Here is a 15,038-nt window from a genome sequence, read left to right as displayed (position 1 = left end):
CATGAAAATTTCTCCTATAAAACATTAACACCCTGATGCCAAAAATTTAAAACTATTCCCATCTGGGGAAGAGTCGCTTCCTTTTTAATTTCTTTTTCTTATGCTTTTTTTTTTCAACAGATTTAAACTCTTTCCCTCATAGATAAAACATAAACAAGTGAAACATAATTGACTTTAATCATCAGCAGCAATACCTTGCTGTTGCTCAGCTCCCTGTGCATTTCACAAATGAATCACTGCTCTGGAAGGTTCAACTCAAAACTTTGAATAGTAGAGTTCCTAAATATACTCCTAAAATCCTCTAGGTCCCATTTGTGTTTTCATCCACTCAAACTTTCCATTTATTAATTCAGTAATATTGCCCCAGTAACATGGGGTGCATGGCATCACCAGTGAGAAAGGATGACATCTGAAGCAAAATTATCAGTATCGCAGCTCCTCCTCACTCCTGTTCCCCTCTCTTCCTTTGCCTTTTCCTTTATTTAACTTCCATCTGCCCTTCTTTAACAGCAGCAAGTGGTGATGTTGCCAGCTATCACTGTTCATTACATCTGCAATTGCCACAGCCCTGCCCCTATAGAGCAGGGCCTTTAAGCAGCCTTGTAACCTGAGTGGCATTCGGGAAGGGACTCTCCTCTATTCCATGTTCCCAGAGCTCTGTCTCCAGAGAGAGCCCTTCAGGGCTGCTCCCTAGGCCCTGCTGTCACAAGGCAGAGCCATCACTTGCTGTTTACATACTTGTCATCTGAGGCACACAACATGCAAAAGCTCCCTGCACTTTCACAATATAATATGTGCTTTGGAGAAGGTGGTGCAGATTTTGTGTAAAGGTTCAATGGGAAAAAAGCCCAAGCAAACATCTAAGCAAATACTGCAAGACCCTTCAGAGGAGAGTTTCCACTGGTGTTACTGCTGCAACATGTGTAATGTTCCCAGAACTCTTCCCATAAATGAATGCTTATAAACACATAGCTATACATTTTGAAAGCAAACTGTATCATTTCCAAGAAATGACAAACACAAGACTTTCTAAAAGCCTCTCTTCACCATTATGGGACCTGTGAAGTGATGTCAACTGTTTTTTAATAAGGAAACAACAGCAAGATATCCAATTTCTGCCTAAGGATAGAGTTTGCCTACACTTCTCCAATCATTTAAAGAGGTTGCAAAAGGGATCCCTTGTATTGCAAGAGTATGTTTCCCACCTGGAGAACAGCTGGCAAAATGCTTACATGTTGTGCTTGTCACACTAGCCAGCTGCGATTGCAGGCTAGCCTGGGTCTCGYTGCTTTCTGATTGCTTTACTTTGGTGTGAGAAGGTCTCCTCTTAGCTTGCACAACATAAAACAGCCCTGGCAAAGATAAACCCAGCCTCTGAACACGCTGCACTCTGCTTCATCCCAGAATAAACTGCAAATAGCAACTGGTTGATTATGCAGGGCAAGAGACTACCAAAGAGGAAGACYCAGAAAGAGTTAAACAGTAAGACTAAGATTTCTCAGTTAGGATAATGATGGAACATTGTTGGATTTATTATTCCAACATCAGTGGAACAAGAAGGGCAGGATCAGCTGGCTGTCACTGCTGACAGGAAAGGAAAGAGGCTGGATTCCATTTAGAAATCAAAAGAGAGGCTGATAGATGGGAAAAGCCATGGTAAAAGCTGGAGAACTTTGGCATTCATGTGAGCATCTTTTCAGGAATAGGGCAAAGGTCTAAAATTCGTCCTGGAGCTCCTACTGCAGAATAAAGTAACCCTCATTCCCAAGATGACTTTACTATGGCGTCTCCTGAGGCAAATGACAAACATATTTTTCTCACATTGACACAGTTTGCAGTAACTGAGATCTACAAAACAGATCTCTGAACTGCACACACTGGCTGCCTGTAGGAGTCTGGAGGGAATTCAGGGTGTCAGTCTGGAGTCCTCAATATTTAACATCAAATCACAGGAGGACTCAACTCTTCCCTCTAAGCTGAGTGTTCAAACTTGCAATTCCTTGATCATAAACAGGAAACAACAGGGCAGCGAATGTGTCTCAGCTGGGACTAACTTTTCTTGTTTTTTTTTTTGTTTTGTTTTGTTTTGTTTTAGGAACCTAAGCCTCTTAATATTCTGCACCATATTTTTCCTCTCTTGCAAATATGAGGGGAACTGGGAAGAAATGCTGGGGTGCCTGATGCAAGAACTTGTTATTTACGGCTTGTGGCTTTACCCTGCTATGAACCCTACTTTGACATTATGCATTGTCAGCTTGTGTGATRCTGTGCAGACCCTGGAGCACAAGGGCTAGTGTTTTTCATTCGGGAGAAAGGAAAAAATTAAGTATGAATCAAAATGACACAGTCAAGAGATGATAGGAACAGTTTCTTTTGGACCAATTACAATGGGGAATCAAACCAAAATGTTGATATTCAAGTGGTGGTTGGGCCAGTAAGGCTTCATTTGTGGGATCASGGAAAACATGGTTGGACCTCTGTTCATCTATCTCCCTGCCTAAGAGATAGGTTAATAGTGAGAGATGGGCACTAAACTAAATGACAGCAAGCTGGTAAAGAGACATGATTCTGTATGAGGATGAACAACATCAACTGCAGTTCATAGCCTGGAATTCTGACTTTCTGCTAACATACGGAAAATCCAGAGGAATAGAGATAAATAGAGCTCTTCTTTCTTTCATTGCACATGCCCTCAAAAGAAACAGGGCAGCAAATTATCCATGACTCCTAATTGATGACATTACTAATGGCCACTTCTTTTCCTTGATACAAACGGGAGAACAGATGCTCTGCCACCTGTGGGCTCCCCTCTTCAGGCTCCTTTCTCCCAAAGGACAGAATAGGGAAAGGACATTAACATTGTATATAATTTCTTCGCTGACACCTTTTAACTCAAGGCAGATGAAAACTTACCTGAAATTTTGCCATGTGCTGAAAAACCCACTCCAAGTCTCAGTGGGACAGTAGCCACCAGGCGCTGTGCTACCACTAGAGATGCCCTCAGCCCTGGCAGCCAAGCCCCTGGGAGCAGGGATGCTCTAGGGYCCTTCATTTTGTTTACTGAAACACAGTGCTTCTTGCATACAACTGTAACAGCGCAGCTAGCAAACTGCTAGCTTTTATTTTGTTTTGTTTTCCCTGAAATCCTGTACTTGTGGAGGCATTGTGAGAGACAGCAATAAAAGCTACTTACCTGGGCATGAGTGTTCTTTCTCGAAGAGGCAGTTATATTGGAATAAGAGCTGACAGATGATGTGGTGTTCAAATCATCCGTGCTGAGGTTATCAAGAGTGTCACTGAGGCCACTGCTTACTGAGCTGCTGTCATCCCAGCTGCAGAGAAAGGAGCACATCTGCTTTATAAACTGCATGTCAATAGGCAGAAAGTGTCTCAGAAGCAATAGATGTTACTACTTCTTTTTCAAGACTAGAAAACTTTCCGTATTATTTGCTAAAGTACAATGAACATGACCTTATAATTAATACTTCACTCACTGTCAAGTGGTTGCTTGTTCAATTAATGAAAGACGCAGACACCTTTTAAAAATTTAACACCTGATCTAAGCAAGTAATAGCACAAGCTATTAGAAGTGTAAGTCATTAAAACAGGTTGTTTCACGCTTCATTGTTATCACATTCAGTATACTGGCAGGGAAATCCATTAAACCTACCTAGTATTGTGAACCAACACATTTTTAATAGCTTGGAGAACACCTAATGCATTTCCAGGCTACAGAAAAATAAAAGAAATCTCTCTTGTGCAGCCTAATGAACTGTCAACCACGAAGCCAGTATTTCCAACAGTTTTATTTTCTGTCTTTAGCTTTTGCCTAGTCATCAGTGTCATCAAAACAGGATTTCTTGACATTACAGTCACCATAGTTGATACCATGCAGAACACGTTACACATCTCATAAGAAACATGCTGTCAATCTTGCTGCCTTGGGACATTTAGGCTGAGGATGTAAATGAGAAAAAAAGAAAAGGCTACTTTTATTGACATGCCATTCAGCTATCCTCACAAGAGTCTTGTTTCTTTCACGGCAGGAAGGCAGGGGGTTGTTTCTGTACACAAATGCTCGCCATATACATCATGATCATTAGGCTATTGACATTTGGGAGAAAGTCACACTAACAGCTTACATGCAACACTACAAAAGTATACTCCCAGTTTTGTTGCACCTCCATCTGTTAATCTTGGTCTGAATTCTTCTCAGGTCACAGAGTTTTAACAATACCCACTTTATCATGTGCAGTGGGATGCATCCCTATAGCTTTAGCTATATAAAAGTTATATAAAAGGTAGGTGTCTCATTTAAGTTATCTGACTAAGAGCTCTCTGTAACCAATAGAATGACACATGCTCCTCTAGGAGCCTGTCCTACAGTATGAAGCACAAGCTGCTCACTGGAGGTGTCTCTTCTATTATCCCCCTTTCTGAGGGAAGATTGATTAAGCCTGTTCTAGCCAGATAACTCACAGAGGAACAAAGCCAGGTGGCATGGATTTGGACACAAGTAAAGCTGAAAATGCAACAGATAGGTTTAAATATCCTTGTTTTGTTGTAGACTACGTCAAGAGCTGCCTTTGGGTCATATTCTGCAATTTCAAAAATAAAAAATCTGAAATTCAGTACAACAATCTCATTGAAGCTGAGTACTACTACTACTAGTCATTCTTAGCAAATGAGGAAAATGCTTGTGAATGATTATTTTACATGTGATGTTTTGGGAGGTTAAACTCTCTTGTCCACTTGCTTAAGGAAGGCTTTACAAAGTCATTATAGCAGCGACTGTGAACTGCACGCGACAGGGTGCGTGCAACGCTGCACAGTTCAGCGCTCTGGTCTTGTATCGTAGCAACTGCTGCAGACATCACGCTGCTTGGGCTAAAGGTAGGAAATCACATTAGCAAGTGACCTCAGTGACAGCATAAACGTGTTTCAGAGGGCAAGGGCTTATTACAGTCCTCTGCTTTCTCCTGTTTAGCACATGACTACAAATAAATGCATCTTTTGAAACATTACAAGGTAATATGTATGAGTGATTCCAGAATACAATTTCATATCCATATTCAACTGCTGTATCATACCTTATAGACTGCCCACATTCATCTAAGAACCATCTCTGAAGCAGAAGTCATTTTGACTGTCTGCATTTTGTTCCCAGCCTAAAAGGACATGAAATTTCATAGATGCAAAAAGTAATTATTCAAACATTATGCAACTACCCAGGAATGTACTATGGACAACAGCGTTAAGAATGATAAGAACATAAATATTTCTAAATATGGGTAAGTTTTACATAAGATGATTTTAACTCACAAAAATACATTTCAAGACAGAAAAAATCAGAAACCAGATCCAAGACGCTGAATATTTTCACAAGCAATGCTGAACATTTAAGGTACGGAGTATGAATTCCATATGTTAATATTTGACTGTCTTTGATTATTTGAATATTTGCAATATTTGAAATCTTTAATACTTGATTACCAGTTTCCTGGATCTACTCTAAGAATTGTGGACAAAGATCATCACCAAAATCTCCACTTTTCATTCTTTATTTTATTCCCTTTTAATTTTGCTACCTTATTTTATTCTCACAAATCTCTGTATGGAGTTTCAAATTTTCTGAATTCTGAAATAATGTTTACAATTTACGAAATAGAAATTCAGAATTTGTTGTCAACAACTCAAGTTTTCAGGCAAAAATGACTACTTGGATCATATTTCCATTCTATTATGGCTTTTTTATAATGCACACACATAGAATCATAGAATCATAGAATGGTTGAGGTTGGAAGGGACCTCAGAGGTCATCTAGTCCCTCTAGTGTCACCTGGGCGGCATCCAGGCGGGTTTTAAAGATCTCCAGAGAAGGAGACTCCACAGCCTCTCTGGGCAGCCTGTGCCAGGGCTCTGTCACCCTCACTGTTAAGAAATTTTTCCTTAAGTTCCTTGGAACTTTTGGTGCTTCAGTTTGTGGCCATTTCCTCTAGTCCTGTTGCTGGCCACCACTGAAAAGAGGCCGGCCCCTCCTCCTCACTGCCTCCCTTGAGGTATTTATACACACTGATCAGGTCCCCCCTCAGCCTCCTCTTCTCCAGGCTGAACAGGCCCAGCTCCCTCAGCCTTTGCTCACAGGGCAGATGTTCCAGGCCCTGATCATCYTYGTAGCCCTACATCACACCTCACTCACCAGTGGTTTATTAGTAGGTTCAGGAAACACTTCAGGGTCATCTTGTAAGCTAGATAAAAGATTAATTTGACACCTCCACTATTGACTTCAGAGTTGTCACTATATTTGCTTAGAATTTTTTTCTCTGATGATAGGTGCTTTCTAAATTTAGTGGGGTTTCATATCCCAAAGTTTTCGCTTATTTGCAGCCTGGCTGTAAAAACAGAAGAATTTGAAACTGCTTTCTCCTGTGAGTAACATCATTATGAAAAAAATATATAGTAAAAATGTAATACTTCTGCAAAACAGACTATATCAGTCATTCTCTCAGCAGTGAAGATCGCTGTCTTGTGCTTCTTTTAGGGCTTTGACAACAGCTAATCATTCTTTTTTCCTGCAACTAAGTCTCTTCTCTTTTAGTACATACTATTACCACATTTTCAGTAGTGTCTCACTATGTCTAGACAACATACTTGCTACCAGATAAACTAATCTAATTTTTGGATAGGGAATAATTCTTATTTATTTATAATGTGGGAAATTTCTTGACGAATGATTTTGAGCTTTTCTTGTTTTCTATCAGACACATGACAAATGACCCTGGTAACATTAGATGTGCATTGCCTTGAGATGGATTGCCTAACAATTCCTGTTAGTTGGCTGTAAATTCTTCCTGTTATTTTTATTCTTGTTCCAGTATCCATTGTCAAACTGATCCAAAGGGACTTTAAACAGGCTTTGAATACATTGAGTAAGATTTATCTCATTTTCGTTTTATCTTTTGCTTACTTTTTTTCCTTTCTCATGCATCCTAATAGATTATGACATATTGGGTTCCCACTATCTGTTTCTGAATGCCTCACACCAATCCCCATTATAAAGCCACCTTTCAGCTACTAATAAATCTAGAAAAAAACCTGCTGATTTATTTTTTGTTGATTCCTTCAAAAGAAAATTTCAGCAAATACRGTTTTGCTTTTTGTGAGAATGAGGCTAAGTGAAGAAATGTCTTGTTTTGACAAGCTCCAGCAGCCTTTTCTCTGAGAAATCCTAAGATCCCATGAGGAACTGGAGAGGAGTCTTGAATTTTAGCAGGCTGTAATCTTAACATTAAAGATGTGCACTTTGCCGTTTCTGAGAAAAAATCCACACTCAAACTTGGATAATTTACACATCTCTCCAGAATCTTGTTTGCATCCTGACACAGACTTTGTAGGCTTATTGCAGCCACCTGTCCAAGTTTCTAGCCAGCCAGGCAGGCACCAGGTCAGCTCAGGGTGAGGAAGGCTCCCGAGTTCTGTGCTCAAACCAGCAAACAGAGTAAGCAGCAGCCCAGCACTCAGCTCACTGTAAATGCCTGGACCACAGTTTTAGATAACACAATCGCATACTATTTTTTTTCTCTAGGAATGTTTCATTAATTTATCGTCCACATGTGGTCTGCTCTGGTAATGAATCTGAATTTTATATTAAACTAAGCATCCTGCACTCATTCRGTACAGAAGCCGAATGACTTCTGTAACAAGAGGGACTGTGTGAAGGATGACTGAAGTCCTCGCTGCACCAGGTGCATCCTACAAGACATTAGGTGACYGCTTTAACCAAAATTTTTAACAAACTGGACACTTCAAAACTTAATATCTGCTTAATACAAAGATGCTACACATGCAGATATCTGCTTTGATCATACTGTGCTATATGGGAATGTACTCTCTCAAAAACTGGACTAACACTAACATTTTAAACTGTGTATCCAACACTAGTAGCGATTTTGTGACCAGTGTGCCATAATCTTTATCCAGAAATTTACCTCATGCTCCTTGAGTTTGCACTAATATCATCAATACTCTTTCCATTCAAAACACTTCTGGTTTAAGCTTTCCTTGACACACCAGTGTGACTATGAGGCCACTTACTCTAGCTAAAATTCATCCCCTTCCTCTAGCTTGGCTCATTCAAATCCTGTTCTGAAGCCAGAGGTTACTCTTCTACTGAAGCAGACTACCACTTGCCAATTGTCTCTAATTGCAGAAGGTGGCTATGAATATTGTACAAATCCCTATGTTCCTGAAATTGTTCCAAATGCTTCATGCAAGATTCCAACCACTTGATCATTTAAACTATTGTGTGAAGTCCAGGAACCCACACCTTGCTGTCCATACAACTGGTAAGTCTCCAGTATCACTCTTCATCTCATTTCATTAGTGTGTGACACTGGAAAGATCTCTCCATAATAATCTTCTCATCGACCTTTCTACCTCCTAGTTGTTCTAGAAATAGTAAAGTGTCTAAAGTCGAAATATCCAGTGTATAACATCAGGGTGTGGAGCCGAGCGAAGATTATAAACATATTCCCATGAGTATTCCCTCAAATGGAAAGAAAAATTGCACTCAGCTATGCTCATGACACTTCTGTGTTTGCCTTCCACAAGTATTGAAAGGTTTTTTTGCATGGAAAAAAAAAAAACCACTTTTAAGTTCACACACTCAAGTATTTGAAACAAATGTGAAATATTTTATAAAGAATAAGATATTATTCAACACAGCAGGCCAGCAAGCAAGAGAGCTCCCAGGCAAAGAGGCAATGAAAGAAGACAGACAATATTTGCCTACATCCTGTAAAATGAAGACCTGTAAAAATTTGCAACCATTTTTTCTGTATGTTTTGAGCAGTAGTCGAAAATATAAACTGGTAACTATTCATTGACAGAGCAATGAGTACTCAAGGTACAAGACAAGGAAAAGAGGTACCAAAAGGTTGTATTAGCTCCATGGATACCTAAAAATATTTTCCTTCCACAGTCCTTGCTTCAGATAATCAAAGCTGCCTCTAACTGGAGACAAGTCACGGTAGAGCCGCAATGACTTCCTCACAGCCCTCCTGTTCCTAATCCTGGCACTGTCCTATTAGWCCTTAAACTTGCCAGCTCAGTCAAGTCCACCATACTGATAAGTTGCGTCACTGCCTGGAATTTACTTCAACAATATTTTTGAGAGTATCATCTCCAGCCAAAGTGGCCTAAGTAGGTGAATGAGAAAGCTTTTCACAAGCATCTCACAGCCTTAGGAAAGTGGCAAGACTCCAATCAACATGTTGTCAAGTCTGCTGGAAAACTGTACTTGCTCCAGTGTACCCAGTCCCTGGCAGTTTCTTAAATTGCTGGGATTATTTCTTCTGATTTTTCATTTTGTACTAGTTATTACTGGATTCTGCAAGCAGAAGCAGGAATTTCAGCTCCAGACTATATAGTTCTTGAAAACAAAAACTAAAGCAGAATACCTTCATCTTAGAGTATTTGGTAATYGGAATAACTGTTCTACCCAGGGAGGTTCTTAGGTCCAAATGAAAAATAGCACTGCATTAGTCACAGCCTTTGCATGGCACATGAAGGCCTTGGGACCTCCCCAGCAGCCCTCAGATGCATGGATGTCCTGCTCGGGAGCACGATCCTTAGTCACAGTCCTGGCAATGCAACTGGACCTCGCATATCCTACAGGGACTTGTGTAGGAGCCATAATGTATGGGTTTGGGATTCAGGGAATCTCATCAAACACACTTAGCATAGCAACTAGCAATTTTTTATTTCCTTTTTTTTTCCAGCAACTCTGAACGTTTGAAACATTGCAGAAGGTCTTTAAACATTTCTAAATCTTTCATGATCACAGTGAGTACACGCGGAGTAGCACCCTTGTGTATTTTTGCAGCTGGGGAGAATGATCTTAGAGGATAAATCTGAACCGAGACCATGACAGAAAGGTAACTCAAGGCTAGAACGAAACTCAACTCCTCGGTTTGGAGCAAGTCTACCTGTGTGTTGGGGGATCTGCAAAACTAGGACAAGAGCAGATCACGATGTTGGCTGATGAGCTGTTACCCCCTCCCATACCTGCATACAGCTGCCTKACAAGTGTGACTGCATCCTCACAGAATCCACGGCTCCATGTCCCTTCCCTAGAGCCATGGGATGGCCCTGCAGTCATTTACAGAAACGTTAAAGGCAGGTGAGAAATGAAACTCAAGCAACTGCTTTGGCTGGTACAGCCTGCTTTCCAGTTCAGCCAGTGAATTGCTATTGCCGTGGACATACTCCAGGAGAGCAAGGAAAGATTTATTCTAAAATAAAGACTTTATAGCTACTTCCTTAATTGACTTTCATGAACAGAAATAATCTCTTAGCTCATTAAGAGGAAAAGATAAGAAAATAATTGGTCTGTTTTACTCAAAGCAACTCCTCAGGAGCGTGCCAATGTATCAGCTGGCAAACCTTCTCCTTCAAAGTTCAACTCAATGGGAATTAATCCTTTTTAAATCTTTTACTGTGGGCTCAACTGCTCATTATTCATAAAACAGCCTTACTAACCTATCGCGGGCCGATTGAGGATGGTAGAGAGTTCACAAAACCAATACTTCCTTTCAATCCACAGGCTGTAAGAGCTAAAGACCAGGCCCAATTTCTAGATTCAAACTAGAAATTTGTGGACCTGTAAATCTCGTTATCACTATTGCACCCTCAGAGCTAGGTGAAAAAGGAGTGGGCCTCATACTTCACTGCCTTTGCCTCAGCAAGTGTAATACATTACCTGTCATTCCCAAACAAGGCAGCCACTGAAGCATTAATTCTGAATTACTTTGGGGTCATCGATAGAAAATCAAGTCATGTATATTTCAAGATGGATTTATGCTGCATATTCCAAAGGAAATTGTTTACAATTATAAAGAACAGCAATGCATTTATGGGTCTGCTTTCATGCAGTATCTTTGCTTTGTGAGGATTTTATATTTGAAGAAAGAATTCAAGAAGATTCAATTAGAAAATTATATCCTACTCCAGAAATTACTTCTAGTCCAAGAATGCAATCAGAGCAAAATGAATTTTTTGCAAGGTCAATATATAACCATATTTATTCTACCAAGCATTTAATAGGGGCTTTAAGAAATAACTTGCTTTCAGAGCCAGAAGGGAAAAARTGAATTGATGTCAGATATAAACTTCTAATAATAATTATATATAACTTGTAAAACCTGGATACTTACAACTTGGGACCTGAATAAGTCTTAGTGAGAACCCTTTATGTTTTCCACTTATTTCTGCTCACAGTGTTTAACCTGACACGATTAGGACTGCAGAGAGCCATTAACTAGCTATAAATTCATAACTGAATATATCAACAATCAAAAGAAGAAACCGTACAAAGTAAAATTTATGGAAGTGTCACTCAAACAAAATAATAAATATTCGACCAAAAAAGATATTTAATTCCAGGAACAAACAGTTCTTTCTGTGCATGAGGCAGATAAACAGCATCCATTTTAAATTACATTAAAAATATTCTATGGGAAATAATAATACGTGGGCTGGAGTAAAATGTAAGGAAGTAATTCCATCAAGAACTGTTGACAATATCAYGACAAGCCAAAGGAGAAAAGCTTTTGATGGAATTATCCTCCCACTGCTGTGTGTTATGTTTTTAACACACTGTTTGGATCCAAGAGCATGTTTACATTTTTCAAATGCAGATTCTGACAAGTTAATTAACATTGGCTGGATGGGCATAAATAAATAAATTTCAGTGCCTATAATGTTCTTCAAAAAAAAAAAAAAAAAGCACAAAAGCAGCATGGAACTTTATTCCTTGTTATCTTATTACAGTAAGAAGTAAAAATCTCATTCTTCACTTTGGATTTGGTCAATTTGCATGCAACCAGCCAAGACAGAAAGAAAGGAGATCCCACGAGTATAAAGAAACATCTCATGGTCTCCACATTTGTATATAAAGGAACTAGTTTAATAAAAAATCACATTAAAACCATCACCCTCAGCATCCTGTGATAAGCACATTTTTTGAGGCTGTTTGCCTTTGCAAATTGCCAGTCTCAGACTGGGTTGGGACTGAGGCACTGAGAAAAATCAAAGCTCTTTGTTCACACTTATCTTTATAGTATGCAAACAACCCAAACAGTTCCCTCTGATAAGTGCTCAGAGGGGAACTCCATCCCTGTGATTACTCGCCTGATGTCAAAGTTTTGATTTACTGGCAACCTCCTCTGTTGCATAGTCTCGTGGACAGGAGCTATTGAAGAATTTTTGTTGGTAGCTCTGTTTATCCCACTTTTGCCTATGTCTACAGATTTATTTTTCCTACTTGTAACTGATTAAATTCTTTCTGAAGAAAAAATATACATAGGTATGTTAACAGAATGCTGAAAAGTAAATCTCTGCTCATCCTGGTCACAAGATTCACCCTATAAATCTCTGTGAAGAATCAGCACTGAAAAGCAGCAGTTTTGCACAGCCTTGTTGCTGGTATAGTGCAAGTCTTGAACTCTCTTTTGGCTTGTGATGGGCATATGTCACCCCACACTACCCTTTCCTGAGGGCGGGGAGAGGTAGCACACAGGTACTGAAACAGAACTGTTGCAAGCAGTTTGCAATAGAAATAATAATAATAATAATAATAATAATAATAATAATAATAATAATAATAATAATAATAATAATAATAAAGGAATCTGTTATTATTGTAAGCAGTAAGTAGCAAGTCTGTACCATTCACTTGCCCTCCTTATCTCCTTGGTTCAGGCACTACCTGACAAATCCACTTTCCCTCTGGTGTCAGAGGGTCACTGAGCTCAGCCTAGCTATGCGAGAAGTCTGGAAACTGGGCTCGTGAAGACACTTGAGGAGTGCTGAGAGCCTTCTTTCCCCTGCCATGCACCTAGACAGCCAGGAAAGCTGCAGTTTTGAAAAGCACGGGATGAATTTTCTCTCAGGATGCAATCGGAAGCAATGGGCTTCCAAGCATGTGCCCTTGAGCACTGTCATTTTTTGCTGCATCTCAAGTTTTGCCTCGAGAAGTGACTTTGAAAGGTTTGTTGCGTCAAACAAGATGATGTGATGGTGGGAAAGGTAACTATCTTATTGGCCAAAGGAGGTTAATCTTCCCCTTTTGAAGCCCTCTGAGGCCTTGATCCACCCAAATACTTCCAGATGCGAGGGCAAGCCTGTTATCTGAAGCCCAATAGGATTCCTTTCGCAAGCATCCTGTGAGGCATCTGTTAAACAAATGACAGGTTGAACTGGACACAAAGCTGGGCCTTGCTCTGTTGGTGTCCGCCAAAATGCTGCCCTCGCTTGTTACTCATTTCCTTGGTGTTGCAGGGTAAGGACCCAGGTTACTGCAGATGCAGCAAGTTTGAATGGACTTTTCATTGCTTCTCCATGACTTGATACGTAGCGTCACTCAGTAAACATGAGGGCATGAGAGATGATACTCTGCGTGCATCTGGCCTTCAGGCCCTTGCTCAYCACTGGCAAAAGTGCTGTCTGCTTCTAATCAAGCTTTGTGAAAAACAGATGGGAAAAAGACACTAGAGTTTGTAAGTCTGGTGATAATTAGGAGTCAGAAAAGACTGAGGTATGCCCATATCTCAGAAAATAGTCTTASCAATGAGCATAGAAAGAATTAGTGTTCAGAGAAATGAATACGGGCTTCAACCTAATCTTTACTCCATTTTCAGAAGTCTGCAGGAGGGAGGRTTGTAGGAAGTGAGCTGCAGACCAGATAAATTGTCCATGTTTCTAGGCTGTGACAAGGCACAAACTCATTGATACCTGTTGATATAGGGCAACCCGGAAATATTCTTCAAAACATATTTGAAAATAACTGGCTTTTGAAACTGAAACATTTCACAATATTAAAAAAATGCTCAAAATTTGAATAATTTATGAATTCATTATGAAATTCCTATCTATATTTATATTATCATCTTTGAATCTGAAGTAGTTAATTTTATGCACTGAGAAAGCAGATACATCATATAGAAGGAACTACAAATATTCTTTTTAGTTTTCAAATCTTTTAATTTATTCTGATATTACACACCATCATAGAGATTCTAATCATGAAAAAGCATCTTTTTCTAAATTGAAGCACCTTCAGTGAAATATTATACAATATGGTTCGTCAAATGAAAATTATGTACAGATAAAATAATAATGAATAACTTAAAATTGATGCCTGAAATAAAACTTTGGAAAGATATAATTTTATTTCTTCTTAAATCAAATTGATTTCAGTTTTCTTGTGACAAAATACGTTTCACTCAAACTTTACTGTAGAACAATCAAAATATCAGTATTCCCACTGAAAAGCAACTGCAGGTTTTGGTGAAATGGATATGGATATGCAACCAGCCACCATAACTAACTGTGATATTTTACGCATCTTCAGGAATGTTTCTTCAGTCTTTGTTACAACATCACAGAGTACCATGAAAGCACTGCTGTGTTCTGCATTGTAAACAATTTCTGCGGAAAATGGGGATGATCAGGGGTCTGGAAACTCTGGCCCTGTGAGGAAAGGCTGAGGGAGCTGGGCCTGTTCAGCCTGGAGAAGAGGAGGCTGAGGTGGGACCTGATCAGTGTGTATAAATACCTCAAGGGAGGCAGTGAGGAGGAGGGGCCGGCCTCTTTTCAGTGGTGGACAGTGATAGGACTAGAGGAAACGGCCACAAACTSAAGCACCAAAAGTTCCACAGGAACTTAAGGAAAAATTTCTCTCCTGTGAGGGTGACAGAGCCCTGGCACAGGCTGCCCAGGGAGGTTGTGGAGTCTCCTTCTCTGGAGATCTTCAACACCTGCTTGAACACAGCCCTGTGCCCCGTGCTCTAGGTGATCCAGGGTGTGCAGGGGGTTGGACTAGACAATTTCTGAAGGTCCCTTCCAATCTTTATAATTCTACGAAAATTAAGAGCACAAAGCTTTTAGGAAGTTGTAGTCCTACTTCTGGATCGGATAACAGAATATTTCACTTGGCAGTTTGTTTTTTCTCCTTCAAAATTGGTTATGGACATTTCCCA

General features: G+C 39.8%; 1 protein-coding gene across 2 annotated transcripts in view; it reads right to left on the bottom strand.

The window, feature by feature from the left end:
• NAV3 (neuron navigator 3) overlaps window positions 1–15,038 on the bottom strand; it is a 247,832-nt gene that overhangs the window by 58,304 nt on the left and 174,490 nt on the right. Inside the window, exon 13 of one of the 2 annotated variants that reach the window (XM_026040972.1) lies at window positions 3,194–3,332. In XM_026040972.1, coding sequence (XP_025896757.1) covers window positions 3,194–3,332 — 139 coding nt within the window. The remainder of the gene's footprint in view (window positions 1–3,193; window positions 3,333–15,038) is intronic. The other variant, XM_026040973.1, reaches the window with a different exon arrangement.

The sequence above is a fragment of the Nothoprocta perdicaria genome, unplaced genomic scaffold (genome assembly GCF_003342845.1).
Source record: "Nothoprocta perdicaria isolate Ctin4 unplaced genomic scaffold, notPer1 scaffold_272, whole genome shotgun sequence".
Taxonomy (NCBI): domain Eukaryota; kingdom Metazoa; phylum Chordata; class Aves; order Tinamiformes; family Tinamidae; genus Nothoprocta; species Nothoprocta perdicaria.
The sequence above is the reverse complement of the archived record's forward strand: the minus strand, read 5'-3'. Positions and strand labels throughout refer to the sequence as shown.